Here is a 20,933-nt window from a genome sequence, read left to right as displayed (position 1 = left end):
GCTGAAGTTGTATCTTGTAAGCAGTTGCAAGCCACCTGATATGGCCACTGAGAACTGACTTGGGTCCTCTGTAGGAGCAATTATTCTTAACTGCTAAGCCTTCTCTCCAATCCCTACATCATTATTTTTTAAGTGAAAAATAAGTTAAATGATGTGCAGAAATAGCCCATGATATAATCTTGTACAGTATTCCCATCAAACCATTTCAATAATAAAGGGAATTGTGTATTGTATAATTAAAATGAAAGAACGCTGTCGTAAGTTAACCATGATAGTCAGTATATATTACTCTTATGAGTGACATTGTCACTGATGGCCATCTTCTGAGGTATGATTTTGAGCAATTTCATCTTTCTTATTTATGTTGTGTATCATTTTAGGTTTCGTAGAACATACCAATTTAAATCACAAAAGTAGATAGCCCTACCCTTTTTCCCAAGGCATCTCTGCCTGTCACATTATTTCCAAACCCTCCAAAGGCAAGACATATTTGCGTGTATGTCTGTAGACACTGTTCACCTGTGTTTCTCTTGTCTAAGATATGAGAGTGTCTAATGTATTTACCATCACAAAGACATTGTGGGGAGAAATTGAGATAAATGAAAACATGGCTTGAAAGAAAAAAGCAATAAAAATGTAATGAGTTGAAGCTTGTCAACTTGTATTTCTCAAGACAACAAATCTCATAATTTTCAGTGATTGTCAGAACTGGGTCTTTGTCTTGGACCAAATGGCATGTTTTTTTTAAAAGGAACTACTTTTAAAAATGGCAGAGAGAGAGAGAGAGAGAGAGAGAGAGAGAGAGAGAGAGAGAGAGAGAGGTGTTAATTAGTCCAAAGTTAATTAGCTATTGAGTATTTGAAATGTGGTTTGTGGATGAGGACCTGAGTTTTGAGTCTAATAACTTCAATATTTAAGTTATGGCTGTACATGCTCAGTGGCTTGAGCTCTTCCACACAGTATCACCTGCAACTGTATATGTCTTTAGTGGTCTCCATCCATTATCCTACTTAACAATCCCAGCAATCTAGGATCTTGCTTTTCTTGTGAACTCCATTTTAGAGATTAGCTAGATGAGCTAGAGAGGTGTGTGAGTTACCCAGGTAAGAGTGCTTACACACCTTGGAGCCAGAGTCTGTAAATACACAGGTGGATGTCACAGCCAGCTTCCTTATCTATCACCACTCCTACCTTTTCATGACACCATGTAGAAACCCAGCAACAGTGATGAAAAGTGATCAAGACCAACACAGCAGCTTGCCTCCATTCCATGAAGCCCTCCACTTTGAATGCAGAAACCCTCTGCAGGACTCATCAACCAACCCCAGGAAGGCAACTCTCAGTAGCACATCACAAGAGAGCAGGGGAGATGGCTCAGCAGTTAATAGAGCTTGCAAGACAAGCGTAAGGACTAGGGTTCAGATCCCTAGAATTCACAGTAAATGCTGGGCAGAAATGGCAATTCATCTGTAACTGAGTTGCTTGGAAGGCAAAGAGAGTCCCTAGATCAGTCTGGTAAACCAGACTGGTCCTATCAATGAGTTCTGAGTTTGACTGGGAGACCTTGCCTCAATAAGTAAGATAGAAGAGAAAGAAGAAAATTTTGACATCACTTCAGGCCTTTGCACATTTGTGCATGTGCTTGTACGCATACACACACACATGCACACACACACACACACACACACACACACACACACACACACACACGTACACAAGAAAATAAAAATTTTCAGAAGACCTCAGGCAGAGACCTGGGCCACGTCCTTGTTAAAGGCAAAGACTCACACCAAAGTCAACTCTTTCCAACTGACCATTCTTTCAGAGCCCTAGACTGCAGGTAGGCAAGAAGGCAAATTTGCTGAGTATTTTTGAAACACATGGGCAGTTTTGAATGTACTCTACAGGGTGTGACAAATGAGAGTCCTTGTAAGTCAGTACACCTTCCTATGAAGGACTAATGGTTTTATGTGAATAGCAAGGTAATACGAGACAAGCCAGTATTCCTGTTTCCTGTCAGTATTCTTAAAGTTCACTGTCATAACTCTGTTCCCTTGACCTTTACTTGTGGTACCTACCAGGGATCTGCCTCATTCACTGAGCTCTAACAGGGCACTCCTCAGAGCTGCCCTTCCCTCCATCTCTACTCACTTGGATATTTCCTCAAAGTTATACTGTGATTCCTCTTTGAATAAAACATGGCTGTCTCAAATTTAAGAATATTTCATCCCGAGTACATAAATACATGTCAAAATAAATATATCTCCTTTTTAATAACCATAGTTAATAATCGGTAATATTATCATGTTATTTGCGATAATAATTGTGATGGAGATAGATAGATAGATAGATAGATAGATAGATAGATAGATAGATAGATAGAAAATTTATAGTGAAAAAAATCCACCATGTATAGAAATCCAGAAATCTAAAGATACTCCAAAGCAACAGCCTTAAACTAGTTGTAAATGAGAAGCTCTCGCATTTAGAGTCCAGTTGCAGGTCAGCAAGAAGTCTGTCTAAGACTCTTGAAACTGGAGGTAATGGAATGTTACCTCCAGCCAGATCCTCACCCCCCAGACACATATTTGCACTGAGTCAGTGCTCAGAGCAACTCTTCTTCACACAAAGATATTCTGAACATAGCACTGGCTTGATTATTTCCAGTGTGTGTGTGTGTGTGTGTGTGTGTGTGTAATCATGTGTAGGTAGGTGAGGTTATACACAACAACCTTAAGTATGACTCCTCAGTAAAGTGCCACTTTGATTTTTGAGACAGAATATCTCAATGTTCTGGAGCTTAGCAAGTAGACAAGGCTGGTGGGCCAGTGAGCCCTAGTTCTGTGTACCTCTGTCTCCTCAGTGCTACCTGGCTCTTCCATCAGTGCTGAAGATCTGAACCCATACCCTTGTGTGGGGGTGGCAAGCACTGTATTGTCTGAGCCACCTTCCCAGTCCACCCAGTCCGCAAAGCTTCATTGTGTATGTGTTCATTGTAGTATGTGTGTGTGTGCATGTACATGCCAGTGTGATCAGCTGTACTTATACCTGAATCTTCAGAGGCCAAAGGTTGATTCCCAGTGTCTTCCTCTAACATTCCCTACCTTCTGTGTTGAGGGAGTTCTACTTAGCCCGGAGCTAGCTGTCTGGCTAAGTAGGCTGGGCTGAAGACTCTTGGATGTTCTGATCTCTGTACTTTACTCAGTTCTGGCTTTACAGGTACATGGCGCCAGACCTGGCTTCTACTAGTGTGCTAGGAATCTGAATTCAGATCTTCATACTTGTGCAGCGAGCACCTTACCCACTGAGCCATCCCCCATGTTCTGAAGCCTCATACCTTAAAAGGCAGTAATTCTAGGAGAGTTTTAAAATATATGAAGAGCTGTTACTGTATTTTTAAATGAGAGAGTAGATATTTTCCCATACCAAATATGTTTTACAGGGCATAATCCTATCTCATGCAACGTTTTATCTAATGCAGTTCCACTCAGAGACAAAGCATTTAAACAGATTCACAATTGTAAGTACTAAGTTGCTAATTAGGATCTAAAGTGAGACTCCGTAATAGAGTTCAACCTTAATGTGAACAATGTTTCCTGGGGTTACAGAGACAGTTCACATGGGTGAGGTGTTAGCTGCCATCATACCAAAGCAGTTGTCTGATTCATTATGAAGGTGTGAACTTAGTTGTCTTTGAGACACGTTCCCTCTAGTGCAGTTGACTAGATAATTGCTCCGCCCTGGTGCCTAATCCGAGCTCAGTAGGTGTGAGACCTCAGTCTGCCACTTAATGCATCAAAGGAATGTGCTCTGAGATTGGCACTTCTAGTAATTGGACACACATTCTACCATGTTGTAAGATAAAATTAAGGCCCACTTCATGTGGCTGGAGAAATGGCTCAATGGTTAGGAGCATTTCTTGCTCTTGCAGAGGACACAGATTCATTTCTCTGTGGCCATATGGCAGCAGATGCCTGCCTGTAACTCCCGCTCAAGGGGACATCTTCTGACCTCCCTGGCCTCCTACACACATATGCACATAAAATCAACCAGGCATACATCTATACACAAGAAGGAAGGAAGGACAGGAGGATAGAAATTAATATTGTTAAAAATCTCCTTCATCAAAACCTATCAGAATTAGTGACCCCCCCCCCAAAGATCGGTGTAGTGTCTAACCTTTACTATGTATGTATATATGTGTGTATTCCTGGGTGTGTATACATGAGCATACATGAACATATGGGTACAAGTACTCATGTATAAATGTACCGATAGAGGTCTGAGGATAACGAAGGGTGTCAATTCTTAGTTGCCATCCATGTTTCTGAGATAGGGTTTCACAGTGACCTGAAACTCCACAAATAGGCCAGTTTGACTACCCCAGCAAGCCCCAGGGACCCACCTGTTTCTGCTATCAGGGTGCTAGTATTAGTCTCATCAGATTACACTACATGCCCTGCTTTTCATACAGGGGCTTTAGGATCAAGCTCAGGACCTCATACTCTGCTTTACTTTGCAACATGCTCTTGCCACCTGGAAAGTCCAAGCTCAAAAACCAAGCAATCCAATATCTACAACAAAAGCAAGAACACTTCAAAATGTGTTTACAGTTGTGTGTGGCAGCATTCATTGTTATCCAGGGGTCCCAGGCTACATGTAGGCAGAAGTGGAGAAATCCCTAAAATAGAGATCTGGTTTTCTCTTTTATCAGATGACAGTCAGATCTCCTGCTGTGTTATCTTCATGACTAACAGCCAAAACGAAAATACCAAGGCTTGGGGGATGGCATACAATGTTTGCTTTACAAACATGAAGACTTTCGAGAAAAAGTCTAGCATGTGTCCATTATCCTAGGACTGTGGAGTCAGAGATAGAAGGATTCTCAAATTTTACTGGCTGGTCAGCCTAGGCAAATAGGTTCAATGAGAGTCTGTGTCTCAGAAAATAAGGTTGAGAGGACTGAAAGACACTTGAAGTTGACTTTTGGCCTACAAACACACACACACACACACACACACACACACACACACACACACACACACACACACAGGGGTGGGGCGTAGATCTTCACTATTTGACTACATCTTCCTTCATTACAAAAGTATTTGGTTGGGCTTAATTCCTCAATCCTCAGTAAATAAAAGTTTAGAAAATACATTGAAGTTTAAGGTGTCATGCAATTTCTGATGACATTGACATCTATGCATCTAGAGAAATGGGTATATGTCTATGTGTGTATGCACACAACCCTCTAAACATTCTCATTCTGTCTAGACGCTGTTGTCAATGTGAGGTAAGGCAGATGCTACTGGCACATTGCGGCATCGCTAACTTTTCCTGAGGAGACATAAGCCAATCTCTTTTCCCCTCAGAAAGGGCACCAGCAACAGACCAAAGTAAATACTCAATCTAACTCTAATTTGTAGAACCAATGAGAATATTTTTAATAGAATATGACCAATGTTTACTTATAAAAGCCTAGGTATCCCCAAACAAGTGTATCCCTTCAAAGTCCTACCTTATCATGGGTGATGGCTTTGTAAAAGCTGCATGCATCATAGAATCCAGCTTTCAACCAATTTCCTAATTCCTATCACTTGAGGCTGAAGGGGCTTAATGGCTAGTTTCAGGTGAAGGTTCTGTGACCATCCTTTTCTCTGTCTACTAAGGAGAGACAATAATTCCATAATTCCATTATCATTACCACAGACCTACCTCAGTGGTGTTCTGCTTAGATTAGTTAGTTACCATGGCTACTGGGACAAGGGACTCCCTAAACTGGAGGTAGGATGATCATGTTATGCCATACAACAACAAGTGGATAGGGACCAGGGCTACAAGCTGGCAATCAACCACTCACAGCATAGCCTTCCAACGATAATGACACAACCTGAAATGTCAGAAGTGCAGAAGTCAAGAAGCCCTGGTGTAGATGTGTGTATACCTCTGTTAAGTGCAGATACTGAACACAAACTCTCTCATTATACAGAAGGGTTTCTCATGTTTAATTTGTTCTCAGCAGATCAACAAGACATTGTTTTCCCAGCCATCTGTTGAGACTGAAATAAGCTTTACTGTTCTCTGTCTGACATTTCATCCACATTTGTCTTAATGAGACTTCACTCTGGTTTGGGGACTCTCCTCTCTGCTCAGCAGACTGCCTTCGAGTCTGGTTGAGACAACTGAGCTCAGCTCATGGGTTCAAGTGGAAGTTGGCTTAACCCTTTCGCTGACTCAAAGGAGGGAGCAAATATGCACTGTATCTGCTCAACACTTTGTAAGTGTATAACGAGTGAATGGGCTGAAGCATGATTCTCTTTGTCAGTTCAGGATCTGTAAGCATTTACCATTGGACAACAACTATACAAACTCGGGTGGAGGCTAGAAGACAATCTCCGTTGTCAATATTCAGAAGCCACCCATCTTTTGTTTTTATTATTTTTATCGTTGAAAACTCATAATGCATACAATATATTTTGATCAACTACACTTCAATCTGTCCCCTCCTACTCACCCTATATCCTCCCCACTTTCCATTTCAACTTCATATACTCTTTTTTAAAACTTACTGGATCTAATTAGTGTTGCCAGTATATATATAGGGCCATCTTACCAAGAACATGTAGCCACTTAGGGTCCATTCCTGTGGAAAACGGACTTACTGCCCAGAGATGAACAATTGCAGACAACTCCTTAGCAGGGAGTGGAACATTGTGACTCCCTGTCTGATCACTGCTGTGATTTGGGCTGTCCTAATCCTGTGTGGGTCTTGTGCATGCAGACCCAGCTACTGAGAGTTTATTTGTACAATTCCCTATCATGTCCTGAAAATACTGGTTTGCATCAGTCCTGCATGGCCCGGCCCTTACAGTCTTTCTGTCTCTTCTTCTATGATGATTCCTCAGCCTTGGAGATAGAGGGAGTGATAAAGATGTTCCACTTTGACCTGAGCAATGCACAGTCTTTTATTGTCTGCACATTGGCCAGCTGTGAGTCTCTGTATTATTATCCAGCTGCTCCAAAAATAAACTTCTTCCATGAGGGTTGAGAGCTACACTAAACTACAAATGTAAAGATAAGATCCTGGAGGAAGGTTAATGTATTTAGCAGAATAGTAGTTAGCAGTTACGTTCTGCCCTCGGGCTTAGAGCATACCTAGCTATGGGTTCTTAACTCAGTTAACAGTACCAGAAAAGAGCTCTGTCATGTGAAGGCAGACTTCATAAAATAATTGGTTATTCTCATAACACTTGTGCCACTATTGTATCCGTGAGCTTATATTGCTGGGCCATTTTATCATAGCCTGCCATGTTCACATTAGTTTACACTGCTGACTTTGTCTCTCCCCTTGTAATGTGAAAGTGCCATCTGGCACGGAGAGAGTTAACTAATACTGATAAAGCTTCCAGATCAATACCACTGTAGTTTCTCCCGTGTCTTATGATTCAAGTATGTGCTATCTTCAGCAAAAGAGTCTCACCATCAAATTCCGGAGGGTAACCAAGAACAGTGGGTAGAATCTATAGATGTGATGGGAACTTTGTGGTATTCCACTGACCAAAACCTCCAAAAGAGGTAACCCACCCCTGGCACCAGGGCTTGTATTTGCTTTCCCATGGTGTCCACTAAAAGGATTGTCCCTCATTATGAGGTAAATCCATTTAATTGCCTTTTATATGTGTAGATGTATGTACTTTAGCAAGCTTCTACGGGAGTTTTCCATATGGCCTTTTCAAAGGTCTTTAGTGTTAGCTATTCCTCCCTTTAAACTCTTGTCTACCTTCATCTTGGTTATTAAGATATGGATTCTCACTAGACCTGGATTCAGCCAACTTTGCCTAATCTGACTGTCCAGGAATCTTCAAACATCCATTTGTCTCCACATATACCACTACAACTGGTTCTTTATGTGGGTTTTAGGGATCAAGCTGGGTCATTGTACTTATTAACAAGTACTTTAACAACTATACTATCTACACAGTCCACCAGATACTTGGTATTTATGGTTAGAAAAGACTTGGGAAATGCAGTGGTTTCAACTGACTAGGAGATGATTTAGGTAAAGAACTTGGCTACCATGCACATGGTCCTGGATTTCATCAACAGCACCAAAAATTTTGGGATGAGGGAGGAAGACATTTTGGAGCATCTTCTGTCTGGTTCATCAGAAATTGGAAATCACCAGTTATGTACTGGGTAAGATCAGTTGGTCTTGTGGAGTCTTCTGTTCTTCCTTATATGTCTGATGCTAATATTGAGCCAATAGCAGACAAGTGTCTCATATCTACCAGGACTAACTTCACTGGAACATTTTCGCTTTTATATGGACGAGGAGTCTCTGTGGGGCACAGTCACCTTTACCATCTATCTGTAAGCTGGGCAAGATTACCTTTCTAATACCTTCAAGCTTATAGCCATGGGGGTAGCTACTAATCTGGTTAAAAATGTCTTCCAGGTCTACAGGGAGCATGAGATGCAGCCATGGAACTGGTCAAAGTACAGATTTAGGATCTGTAGTCAGACTTCGAGGTTCTCCCAGGCATTAATCCCCCTAATGAATATATCCCCATGATGTTAAGTAGACCATCAGCACTTCAGACTTGTTCCTTCCTCTGACCTCATGCTCATACCTATACAACTCCAGGGTTATTTCTGGCTGACAACATCTGGGGAAGAGTGAGTGTACATAGACATTTAGGAGAGTGAACTAGGAAGGACTATCAGCATATAGCATAGGTTCAAAGTTACATTTTTCTAGAGGTAGCTGGAAATTACATACAGAATTCATATATGTCTTTGAGTCTTCTAAAATGTAAATAAAAGAAAGAAAAAGAAATGGAGGAAGAAAAAATGAACACTTAAAAGAAAAAAAACTAAAGCCAAAACACAGTTAAGTGACTTGGGCAATGGCACACAATCATCAATTGCTGGGCTGTAACTATGTGTTCCTAGACACTTTATCCCACACATCAAACATGGAAAATGGGTTTAAACTGCTAATATGCCACTGAAAAGCTTGTTCTCTTAGCAAACTGTTCTTAACTGAAACATCATTTGTATATAACTCCTCAGTAAACATTACTAGATAAGTACATGGTATGCATCTTGATTCAGTATAATCTTGGTAAATTGTGTGTAATTCAAAATGATGAATCATGAATACGATTGATGGCTGCCAGCTATCAAACAACACCTACTTGTTTGCTGTTGCACCTACACAGAGCTATACAAATGCATTGCAGTGTTTGTTCTTCTTGGCTCTAACCCTCAGTGGGGAATCCTGTCACACATACCCTCAACCCTCAACCCTATCATCTCAGGGTACAAAGTGTTCCAAAACACCTGCCAGATTCCACCCACTCACCACACAAAGCCTCCAGAGAAGTGTTCAAAGCTGGAGTGAAGGAGAGGGATAAGCATGCTATATGGAGATATTAAGTCTCCCCATTCCCAGAAAGTTCACAAAACCATCCCCGCTGCCTGTAAGTTCTGAGTAGAGAAGCAGACATCACCCACTCCATTTAGCTCTTAGACATCTCAACCCGAAGTGTGGGTTCTGACAAAAATAGGCTTCACTATCCTCTCATCAGAGTCAAACATTTGAAAGTAAAGGATGATGGGATGTTCCCTGTCTGACTTGGAGTCATTCTAATTTCATTAGAACTATGTGGTGTAAAGAAAGCCAATGAACCTTTCTGAACCTCCGATTGCTCATATGTTAAATGGGGACAACATCAGTTACCCCACTTGTAGAAGGCTGAGAGTATCATGAAAGAAAAAGTGTATTGGCCACTGCTGAGCACAGAGAATGGCAGACATTACTCAGATGTCATTAGTGTTTGTTAAATGTTGTTATCACCATCACCATTATTTCCCATAGGTCCATGGGGCCCCTAGTTCACCTGTTCCCATGGTCCTGGCTGCAGTTAGACATTCCCAGTTGTAGGCCTGACATCTGACAGAGGTTACTGTTAATGTTTCTTGTACATAAAACTAAACTAATGACTGCTTCTTCCAGGATTCATTTTGAGGTGTGTGACAATTCCTCTGCTGTGGCCTTATTATAGTTAGGTGTTTTTTTGTTTGTTTCTTTGTTTTTGTATTTTTGTTTGTTTGGTTTTGTTTTTGGTTTTTGTTTGTTTTGTTTTGTTTTGATCCCAGTAAAAAAATTGGGGGATGGCAAAAGACAGGCCAACCCAGAGGATTTTTAAGGGGAGTGGTGGCTTCATTTCAGCTAAACACATGGAGACCCCTCCCCCCCCCCCATGGCATTCCCCCTGTTGAGCAATGTCCTTGCAAGAAGTTGGAAAGTACTGCTCTTCTCTGCAAACCTTGGCTACTCCCTCTTGCTCCTATTAGAGACAGAAAAGATGGGGAGCTGGGCCTGGTGACCTACACTGTATAACCTCTTGCAAGACCATTTGTCTTGAGGGGAGAAACCAAGGACTGGGCCATATAATCAAATGAAATCACAAATACTGTGCAGTTTAATCCTTCCTGTTTTGAATGTAAATTCTTAAGCCATTATGTTTAAGGAACTAAATAGAATAAGTAACATTCAAATGAGGAACCCTTGGAAAACTGTAAACAAAATTCATGAAAACATGTAGACACTGAGAAGACCAAGTATTGATGTCAGTGCAAGCCTCTGCAGGCATTATGTGAGCACTGGCAACCCACATATGTATAGATTTCCTCTTCTGAATAAGACTAGGAAGAAGGGCCACAGTAAGAAACAGAACAATACATCTTTTTTCCTTAAAAAATTCTATAGCTCTTTACTCTTCCTATGGTCTCCATTTCTACTAAGGATTTTGTCACTTTCAATGAGCCTCAGAATGTCAACTTCATGCCATTCTGGCTTCTCAGCTGCTCCTCCAAGTACTGTTTAAGTGCTGGTGGATCTGTTGTGATGTCTCTCATGCCTGTTTTACTCTCCTCAGCTCTGCTATTTGATTTCAGGGCTATTGTAGCTTTGATAGGAATACTATAATCATAATTATCATTTCCCTCATTGTCCCTTCTAGTCCATGTGTGTGTGTGTGTGTGTGTGTGTGTGTGTGTGTGTGTCTGTGTCTGTGTGTCTGTGTGTGTCTGTGTGTGGTTCTAGAGTAAATTCCTAAACAATGTCTGACTTCGTCTATCTTCATCTCTAAAAGTCTCTCTTCTGTGCCTACACATTCTATTATAGTTTAATTGGTCTGTTCAAGTATACTAGTGCCCTTCCAGAACATTCCCTGGGCCTCTGTAGAGCTCTGTGACTTTTTTTTTCTTTTAATGAGAAATGGAGTAGGCAAAAACCATGTATTCCTTTTGCTTCTTAGATTTAAGTTTCTTTCTTTCTTCCTTTCCTTTCCTTTCCTTTCCTTTCCTTTCCTTTCCTTTCCCTTTCTTTTTTTCTTTCTTTCTCTCTTTCTTTCTTTCTTTCTTTCTTTCTTTCTTTCTTCCTTCCTTTGAGATGTATGTGTATAAGAATGGGTAAGAATGGGTGCAGAACATGCTACATCATGCATGAATGTAGCATTGATAAGATAACATTTCTAAGCTGCTTCTCTCCCTTTATCATGTGAGTTCCAGGAATCAAACTTATTTCAGCAGGCTTGACGACGAGTGCCTCTACTCAGGTCTGTTTCATTTCTGCTATAAAAACCATGGCCAAAAGCAGTTTGGTAGAGGAAAGGGCTTAGTTCAGGTTATAGGTAACCAACTATTATTGAAAGAAAAGAAGAGAGGGCAATAATAACTCAAGTCAGGAGTTTGAAGCAGTTACCAAAAAGAATGATCACACTGATTTGCTCGCACTAGCTCCTGCTCATCCTACTTTCTTATAGAGCCTGGGATATGCTGGCAAGTGATCCCTGTACTGCCCACAGTATGATGTGACCTCCTTCATTAATTAGCAAACCAAAAAGATAGACCTACATATTGCATCCAGGAAATTCTTAAGCTGAGATACGCTCTTCTCAGTGAGTTTAGTTAGTGTTGAGCTAATAATAATAACTAACCAGTATAACCATCTGGTCAACCCCATCCAAGGACTTCTTGTATAGAAGGATACATAAAATGTAAATTTATAGTTAAAATGGCAGAGGGATAAAAAGATATGTGCCACTACATCAGCAAATGAAACAGAGTAACCCCCAAATCTCCATGGATTCATTTCTTATTCCAGCTTCTTTTTGAGCCATTAGATGTAATTATTAACACATCTGTGAGAACTCACCCAGGAATAAAATATACTCACAGCTTGTGTTGCATTGTATGCTTATTTGTTTGTTTGTTTTTAAAGAAATTTACAGTCTCTGAATTGTTTGCATCTAACTGAAAAAGAAGAGCCTGCAGGTAGGCCAGGGACAGCACCTGCTGGATAGGTGACTCTCTCAATAGGTGACTATTTCATTTCTACAGTTTAGGGAGAACTGTGACCTCTGTAATGTTCTTTTCTTCCACCTTATAAGATGTGGGAATGTGATCACAAGAAAGTCCTAAGGCTTATAAGAAAGAGGGCTTGATAGGATTTGAAGGTGAAATGAAATACTTTGTCTCTCCCAGATGATCCCCTTAGTTTAGCAAAACAGCTCAGTTCCTAGCATCTGAAATGCTATGATTAAAGACTGACTTCCTGTCTCTTCATATGCAAATCTGCTTAGGGCATCGGTTCATTTGCATCTGAATAAAAATGCATTTGTGAATACTTTGAAAGTAAGCACTGAGGGGTCCAACCTTTTCACATCTACAAGTTTGCAAAGAGGAACTAAACTCTTAGAAAACAAAACAAAAGCAAACAAACAAACAAGCAAACAAAAAATAACCAGAATGAGGCTGGAGAGTTCTCAGTAGTTAAGAGCACTTGCTGCTATTACAGAAGACCTGAGTTTGGATCCCAGCACCCACATCTGTTAGCTCCCAGTTGCCGGTAGCTCTGGCTCCAGGGGATGTCTAGGGGTCTGGCCTCCTAGAATGTCTGGCCTCCATTGTATACCTGAATTTATGTGTGGGTACACACATTCATACCCACATTAAAAATTAAAATTAAAAAACAAATTTTACAAATGAACCCTCAAACTTATAGAAATCGGTATATTTGGAGTCATAAATACACTATCATGAGTCAGGGATGAAATCTAGCAAAAGTTTTGATCACTATAAAAGATAAAGATGAACACAAAGATCCACCAGCAACATGTATTTGAAGGTGCTAATTGAGTCCTCTGGGTATCTTGACTTAATAGCATATTTAAAGTGGAACATGTTATGTTCTAATTTCTATAATTCTCAGTAATGATGCCTACATTTTCCCTTATTTTCTCTTTATCTTTTCCCACCTCATCTATATAAATATCCACTGTTTCTTTAAATCACACTTAATTAGAGGATTTTCTGGTTTTTTTTACATGTCGTCTCTTGTTGGAAGTGGGTTAATCCCGAATCTCTAATAAATATGAACGGATTAAAGAGAATCATGAGTTCAAGATCATTTTAACATCCTGGGTATAATTGTTAAAATCTTCACTGTCTCTTGGGCTATGTGGGATTACATCAATTAAATCATGTCTCTGTAACTGAGCGCTGTGGCCGTAAATGTGACTGTGTTTGCTCGCACCCTCTCTGTATTTAATTTGCTGGGCTGTAATGGATTGTCAGCACAGTAAATGTGAGGCAGGTAACGTAAACTGTAATGATGGTAATTATCTGCATGGATCGATCATTGTGTTATTGCAACCTGATGTGAGTAGAGGTGAGATGCAGGCAGCCCATATAAATTCTCATTTCCCATTTTATTTCCTGCACGCTTTTCCCCAAGATATCTAAAGTGAAACAGTGTAAAACAGGCCACCACAGTTGTCCCCACGCTCTTTTCCAGGCTCCTTAGTTATATCAGCAGATCCCATCCCAAACACCCTTTCTCCCAAGAACATCGTCATTTTACAGAATTGGAGTTCCAGCTCTTGCCCTTGTAATTCCTGATACCTTAAGCTTTGAAGCTGAAGTCATTTTAGTTGAGTGATTTGTATCCTTTGTGTGTGTGTGTGTGTGTGTGTGTGTGTGTGTGTGTGTGTATGTCCATGTCCATGCATTGTATGTGAAAAGGTCTGTCCATGTGTCAGCTTCCGGTATCATGCCTCATGTAAGACTACTTTGGAATTGGCTGAGTAGGCTAGGCTGGCTTGTGAGCTCTCACTAAGGATGCCCTATCTCTGCCTCCCTAGGTCGGGATTACAGATGTGTGCCACCATGTTCAACTTTCATACATTAGTTTTCAGGATTGAACTTGGGTCCTTGAGCTTATGTAGCAAGCACTTTATAGACTAGGTGATCTCTCTCAGATGTGTTTCTTAAAGAACTATAAAGCCACAAAGTGAAATAAAGTCTGCACACCCTAGCATTACCTAAGTATCTTCAACAGAACCTAACTAGACTATCCTCCTATGTGGGCTGGGGGCAAGAACTGAGTGATTGCATTCGCTGCTCCTGAAGCAAGTTCAACAAAACAAAAGTCAAGCAAGCCCACAAGGAAAGAGCAGCAAGCTGGGCAAAGCTTCCATTTTCATATAGGCAGTTAGTGGTTGTCTGGCTAGGAAGAGTCGTGTTTCTTTAGTTGGCGATGGCTACTGGTAGGTTACCCATGCCCAATGAGATGAACACACTATCCATGCACTATTTGCAATACTAGTTAGATGTGGAAGGTAAGCAAAAAGACTTTAAGTTGAGGAGAAGATACATTGGGAGGATGAGAGAAGGTCTGAAGAGAGAGAACCAGAGTGGATATAATCAAAATAATAATAGAAATTTCCCTAGCTGCTTGGTAAAAATGGTTTTCTGGGTTCAATACTAATGGTTCAATCCTTGCCAAAGAGAGGGCATGGGGAGAAGGAGGAGGAGGAAGACAGAATTGTGTATTTGAAATCTTCAAGAACAACTTGATTACTACTAATAATAGTATTTAATAATAATAATAAAGAGAAATGGAATCATATGATTCTCACACCTTTCTCATTGTGGAAACCAACACAACTCAATTTCAAGTTGCTGTAAGTGAAAAGTGACCTTTAGTATTCCACAGGAGCACTGTCACAGCCTCTGCCAGGGATGATGGCAGAGGAAGGCCTGGGAGAAAAGCCATATCCAGAAAGAGAAACCCCAGAGTCACAACATTAGCACTGGGCACACTGTGAACAGAGTTGCCATGCTGGCTGAGAGGTAGGGCACAAACAGCTGATCCATGCTGCTTTCTCAGAAAGATGACATGTTCAAGGAAGGTGAGGCAAAGAGGGGTACAGTTTGGAGATGTTGTTAAATGGAAAGAGAGAAGGGGGATTCAAATGCTCTGGAGATAATGGGGAATAAAGGACCAACCTTCACCAACCATCGTCCAATAAAAAGGCCCGAAACAAGGGCAGAGTGAGGTGTAAGAGTCCTTGGAGGGAAGTAAAATGGCCCAGTCAGTAAAATACCCAGCATGCATCACGGGACTTGATTCAGAGTCCCAGCTCCCACAAAGAAACCTCTGACATGGCTGCAAGTTACCTGCAGGTTACCCAGCCCTGGGGAGGAAGAGCAGAAGGATCCTGTGGCTTGGTGACAAGTCAGCCTGGATGAGTTAATGAGCTGCAGATTTATTGATAGACCCTATCTCAAAATAGGAAAGTGGAGGATGACTGAGAAGATAACCTGACACCAACCTCCAGCCTCCAGATGCACAGGCACACATGCGAAGGCACATGGGTATTCGATCAAAGGCGAACATGTGAAGGTGCACAGGCACTCAGTCAAAGGGGCACATGTGAAGGTGCAACAAGGGCAAGCACTCAGCCAAGCAGGCAGGCAATCTAAGAATCCTGTGTGCAGGTAAAGTGAGGCCTTGCATCTGATACACTGGTGAGACTGATATGGAAAGCCATGCCTAAATGTGTAAAGATGCGAGGGGGCAAAAGATGCTGCTTTAAAGAGGCTTTGGAAGAAAGAAAAAACTGGAGAAAGCAATCTGCTAAGAAGCCTACACATATTTTGGACAGAAAGGGAGTTTTGAAGCAGGGAGTCTCACTGCAGGCCTCTCAGTATAGCTTTGACTTCTGTAATCATGCTAATATTTAACATATTTAGGACAATAAAATGAAGTCAGGGAGAGGGGAAATTAAATTTGAACACTGTCAGAAACAAATGAGTTGCCTAACAGCCCCTGAATGGGAGAGCAGAGAACTGACCTGGTCACCTATGAACAGAGATTTTTGATTAATACCTTCACTCTGAAAAAGAACATATTGTCACCTCTCCCTTGAATGGATTTTCCTGGTGTAACAGTTTTCTGTGCACTGTGGGGGTGGAACAAGCCAGTAAATACCTGCTGTGGGAGCCCAGTTCTCACTGGAGGAATTGGGTGCTAGATGCAAATGGTGAGGAGGAAGGAAGGGACTAAGAAGAGAGGTGAGGAAAATGGAGGAGATGAAGAGGAAAGGAATTTAGGGAGAGGAGTTTTATCGAAGAGAAAAGAAAGGAAGAATGGAGGGGGAGGGGAGGAAGTCACAAGCATACAAACAGGAGGAATTCAGATCAGAGGGTACAGGGTATTAACAAGAATTATGAACTAGAAAAACTCATTCTAAAGGGTATCATCAGTCCAAGGCTGAAACGGAAATAAGGAGTGTGGCTCATAGTACCATAGCATACAGATGTAGCTCAGGAAAGCGATAATCAGCCTATGGTTGTGCACAAGAGCATCCTAACGCACACAAGGGACAAATGCGGTCTTGTCTTAAACCTACACTCATGATGCAGGGAAGAAGTGAGAAGGAAAGAGAGTGATAGAGCAATGTGACTAAACTTTGACTATTGTGATGTGAGGGAAAGTATGTGAGATCCACATGGCTCTTGAAATTGTGTGTGTGTGTGTGTGTGTGTGTGTGTGTGTGTGTGAGAGAGAGAGAGAGAGAGAGAGAGAGAGAGAGAGAGAGAGAGAGAACACGTATTACCAAACAGAACCTTCCTGAACCAGAGACTCTAAAGGAAGCACACTAACCTATGTACAAGCTCAAAGCCTACTGCACTTAGCAAACTGATTAAGAGTGCTCCTTCCACGACCGAGGACACAGCTCAGTCAGTATAGTGGGGTTTTGTGCAAACATAAGGACCTGAGTTCAATCCCCATAACCCACCCACATAAAAAGCCCTGCATGGTGCTGTCTTGCTACCTTAACATCCCCAGCACAAGAAACTCTACCTGAACTATGAACAAGAAACACACACACACACACACACACACACCTTTTCTCCCTGAAGTTTGTTGACTTATTTTATTACAACAGTGAAAGAGACTGGTGGCATATCAACACTGCCATGCTCACTGCTTTGAGGAGCATGGGTGCTCTAATTAGAGGAAGCAGGGTAGAGAGAGCCATAGGCTCATTCAAGGTGTGTGTTCAAGTCATTGGCTGGCTCCAAGAATAACACATGGACTTTGTCTTTCAAGTTGAAAGCTTTGCCTGAGATTCATTTTTTGTGGCCTCGATAAGTATTAGGCTTCCAGACTATGCCAAGTCTTAATGTAGTAGATTTAGGCATTTCTTACATTTTCATAGCCCAAGATAAATACTAGCATTCTTCTGGGGAACAGTCATGCATAGAGCATGATTTGATTTTCTACTTGTGCAGAATATCAAGTTCCTATTTCTTAGAATCATAATGTATGCTTGTGAGCGAGCCTGTAAGACAGGAGTCATCCCTCTGATTCTTCTAATAGTACTTAGAGCAAACCTGTCAAAGGTACTTCTAAGAGATTACCCAGGGTCCTGGGGAGGTATATTTAGCAACCATATTGAATGAGTTGTCACATAACACAACGTTTCATTGATTTATGGGTGTTATTCCTGTCTCTTACTGCAGGCGGAGAATTCAGCACTGGCACTGGAAAACGAGAATCAGAGAGAACAGTATGAGCGATGTCTTGATGAGGTAAGGCTGAGGAAGAGGGCAGAGAGAAGCTAGGCTTGGTTAGGATCTTGATCAGGTCCAAGGGCATATGAATCCCATGCTTCACACAATGGTAATGTTTTCTCCCAACAAAAGGAAGTTGTAAACAGATGTCCACTCTGAAATATTAGTTTCTTAGCCTCCCCTCCCCCATAAATGCACCCTCTACATGCCTCTTTTATCTCGCCCCTCTCCCTTCCTTCCTATCTCTTTCCTCTCTGCTCTCTTTCCCCTTTCTCTCCTGTCTCCTTCCTCTTTTTTCTGTCTCTGTATCTCTTCTCCCCCTCCTTTGCTTCATTCCTCTCTCTGACTTTCATCTCTCTCTCTCCTATATGAATATCCCTCTATGTGTATCTCCTCTTCTCTCTCTCCCCCTTCCTTCTCTCTGCTGTCTTCCCTTCTCTGTCCTTTCCTTCTTCCCGCCCTTTCTCTCCTCTCTCTTCTCTTTTCTCTTCTCTCTTCTCTCTCCCCTCCCCTCCCCTCCTCCTCCTTCTTCTTCCTCTCTCTCTCTCTCTCTCTCTCTCTCTCTCTCTCTCTCTCTCTCCCTTCCCTGCCCTTCCTCCATAATTTTCATAGGGCATCTGTGGTCCCTTTGGGTAATTGTCTTCCATCCTTTGAGCGGTTCCTTCTGTCCAAGAAGTGTGATCCTTGGCCCTGAGTTAGAGAGAGCCACACGTGGTCACACTTTGTGCACAGTTGGATGAGTTCTCAGAGAAGTGAATTGTTGATAGAGTGGGTGGGGACATTGTTCACAGTTGGCAGCCTGAGGGGAAAATGAGCACATTGAGAACAAGCCAAAAAGTAAAAGAGAAATCAGGAAGAAAATTTGAGTGCAATAGAAGAAGACGGAGCTGCATGTGTGAGTAAACTCAGTAAATATCTGATAATGCCAGCGAGGTGAGAACAGAAACGGAGGGTGTTTAGAGAGTGTCTGGGTTGGGGTAGGGGTGAGGCCGGAACTGAAGCCTACTCCGAGTGCTCATCCTCCTCAGCACCTCTTTACCCTGTCACACTGCTACTTCTTGTCGCAATGGACCATTGGCCACATGGAGTCTCCTCAGGGACTCTACTATGATGGGAGCCATTATTTAAATGAATGACTTCTTTATACAACAGCCCAAGGTGTTAAAAAACTCTCACACATTCTATGAGATTCTGTTGGGGGATTAGTAGAGTGTAGCTGAACAGATTTTAGAAAAATCTCATGCTGTCTTGTTCTATTATTTTATTTGTGGGATGACCAATATAACTTCTTTTTTTTTTTTTTAAACCTTGCTACCAGCTAGATAACTGTGTTCCTGTAAGCTCTTTGGTACTCTTACCCTCTCCGTCCCTTCCATCCTCTCACCTTCGATGCTGTCTAAGAAGTTGATCGCTTGGACCACAGAGTACACAAGTCAGAATCCCAAGTGTAGCCCATTCTACCACCATAGTTCTCTTTCGGTTACTTCAGACAGGTATAATCTCTACCTTCTGAGGAGGAGTGTTTTGGCTATTTTGGTTTTCTAACACCACTGTTTCCACTAAGCTGGGTTATCCCATACCTGTGTTTCCTCTAAGCTGGGATATCCTACATCAGTGCTTCTTCTAGGCTAGGGTTTTTCCACACCAGTGGTTTTGAACAGACTTGTGCAGAAGTCACTATGTAGTTCTGTGTTCTTCTAACACCCATGTGCCAGGGTTACAGTCAGTGTGCCACAATCCTGGATTATGTAATGTTGGGGAATGGAACCTGTGCCAACTGGTCCAGAGCTTCAGACCCGTCCTTGTGGTTGTGAAGGATCTGTTGTCTAGCCCCACAACCTCAACCACATCTGAGAGCTTGTGATGAATGTAGATTCTCAGACCTCATCCATAATACACAGAATCCTGGTATCACCCAGGGTGAATCCAGCATATTGGGAATTAGCAGGCTCTTTCACTGTTCTCTGTCCACACTGCTATTGCAGTCTTCATCTTATAACACTGACCACTCTGGCCCTGGCCCTCAGGACGTGCATGTTGTTGGAGAAGTTTCCAGATGTCCCTGTAAATTTGCCTAGTAGTCAGCCTTTCTGTTGTTTAGTATTTCTAGCCATGTGTACTGCTGACTCAATCAAATAACGTTTGCAACTCTCTGCCCTGTCAGGATTCAGAAACTCCAGAATGGGGCTGCATGGACAGCTCAGTGGACAGAATATGTAGAAGGTCCTGGGTTTGAGTCTTTGGAGCTCATGTAATATACCAAGCATGGTGGCAGACATATTCCAGCTTATAAAAACTTAACATAGATAGTACTTCAGGAATGTCACCTGAGGTTAACGTCTGACTTCTGTTTGCACCCATGAACATAAACACAGACACAGACACAGTCACAGATACACACACACACACACAGAGAGAGAGAGAGAGAGAGAGAGAGAGAGAGGGAGGGAGGGAGGGAGGGAGGGAGGGAGGGAGGGAGGGAGGGAGGGAGAGAGGGAGAGAGAGAAGCAATTTAGGAAACTTGTTGACATAAAAGCTAGTACACAGACTCAGGACTGATGAGGCCAGTTCAGCTTTCCTCAGCCCTGTTCCCCAGGCCTTTGGTCCAGTCAAAAATCTAGGGCAAGTAAGACCAAATAGATCTAAGGCTATTTAAAGGAACCAGTAATCCTCTTGGGTTAAAAGTATTGATGAGCCAAGTTACACTTTCACCTCTTGCACAGAAATTGCCAGGGAGACATGACCTGTATTCAGAAGTCAAATCCATGGGCTCAAATCCCCGAGCTTTGTCCTGACCACAGTTATCCCTAGGGTCGCTCTTCATCCAGCACAAGCTCACAGCATTTCTCTACAGAAACTAGAGTCTGGGCCACGGAGCTGGCACAGTCTGTATGGTGCAAACATTAAGACCTAAGTTCAGATCCCCAGAAACCATGTAAAAAGCTAGCTATAGTGGTACACATCTCTAATCCCCTTGGTACTGAGGGAGAGATGGGAGA

At 42.0% G+C, this 20,933-nt stretch overlaps 1 protein-coding gene across 21 annotated transcripts in view; it reads left to right on the top strand.

The window, feature by feature from the left end:
* Positions 1–20,933, top strand: part of Nckap5 (NCK-associated protein 5) — a 917,161-nt gene that overhangs the window by 688,802 nt on the left and 207,426 nt on the right. For all 21 annotated transcript variants that reach the window (NM_176957.3, NM_001081756.1, NM_172484.3 and 18 more), the window contains one exon: positions 17,884–17,952. In NM_176957.3, the coding sequence (NP_795931.2) occupies positions 17,884–17,952 (69 nt within the window). The remainder of the gene's footprint in view (positions 1–17,883; positions 17,953–20,933) is intronic.

This window comes from Mus musculus, chromosome 1 (genome assembly GCF_000001635.26).
Source record: "Mus musculus strain C57BL/6J chromosome 1, GRCm38.p6 C57BL/6J".
Lineage (NCBI taxonomy): Eukaryota > Metazoa > Chordata > Mammalia > Rodentia > Muridae > Mus > Mus musculus.
This window is presented reverse-complemented; position numbering and strand designations above follow the sequence as displayed.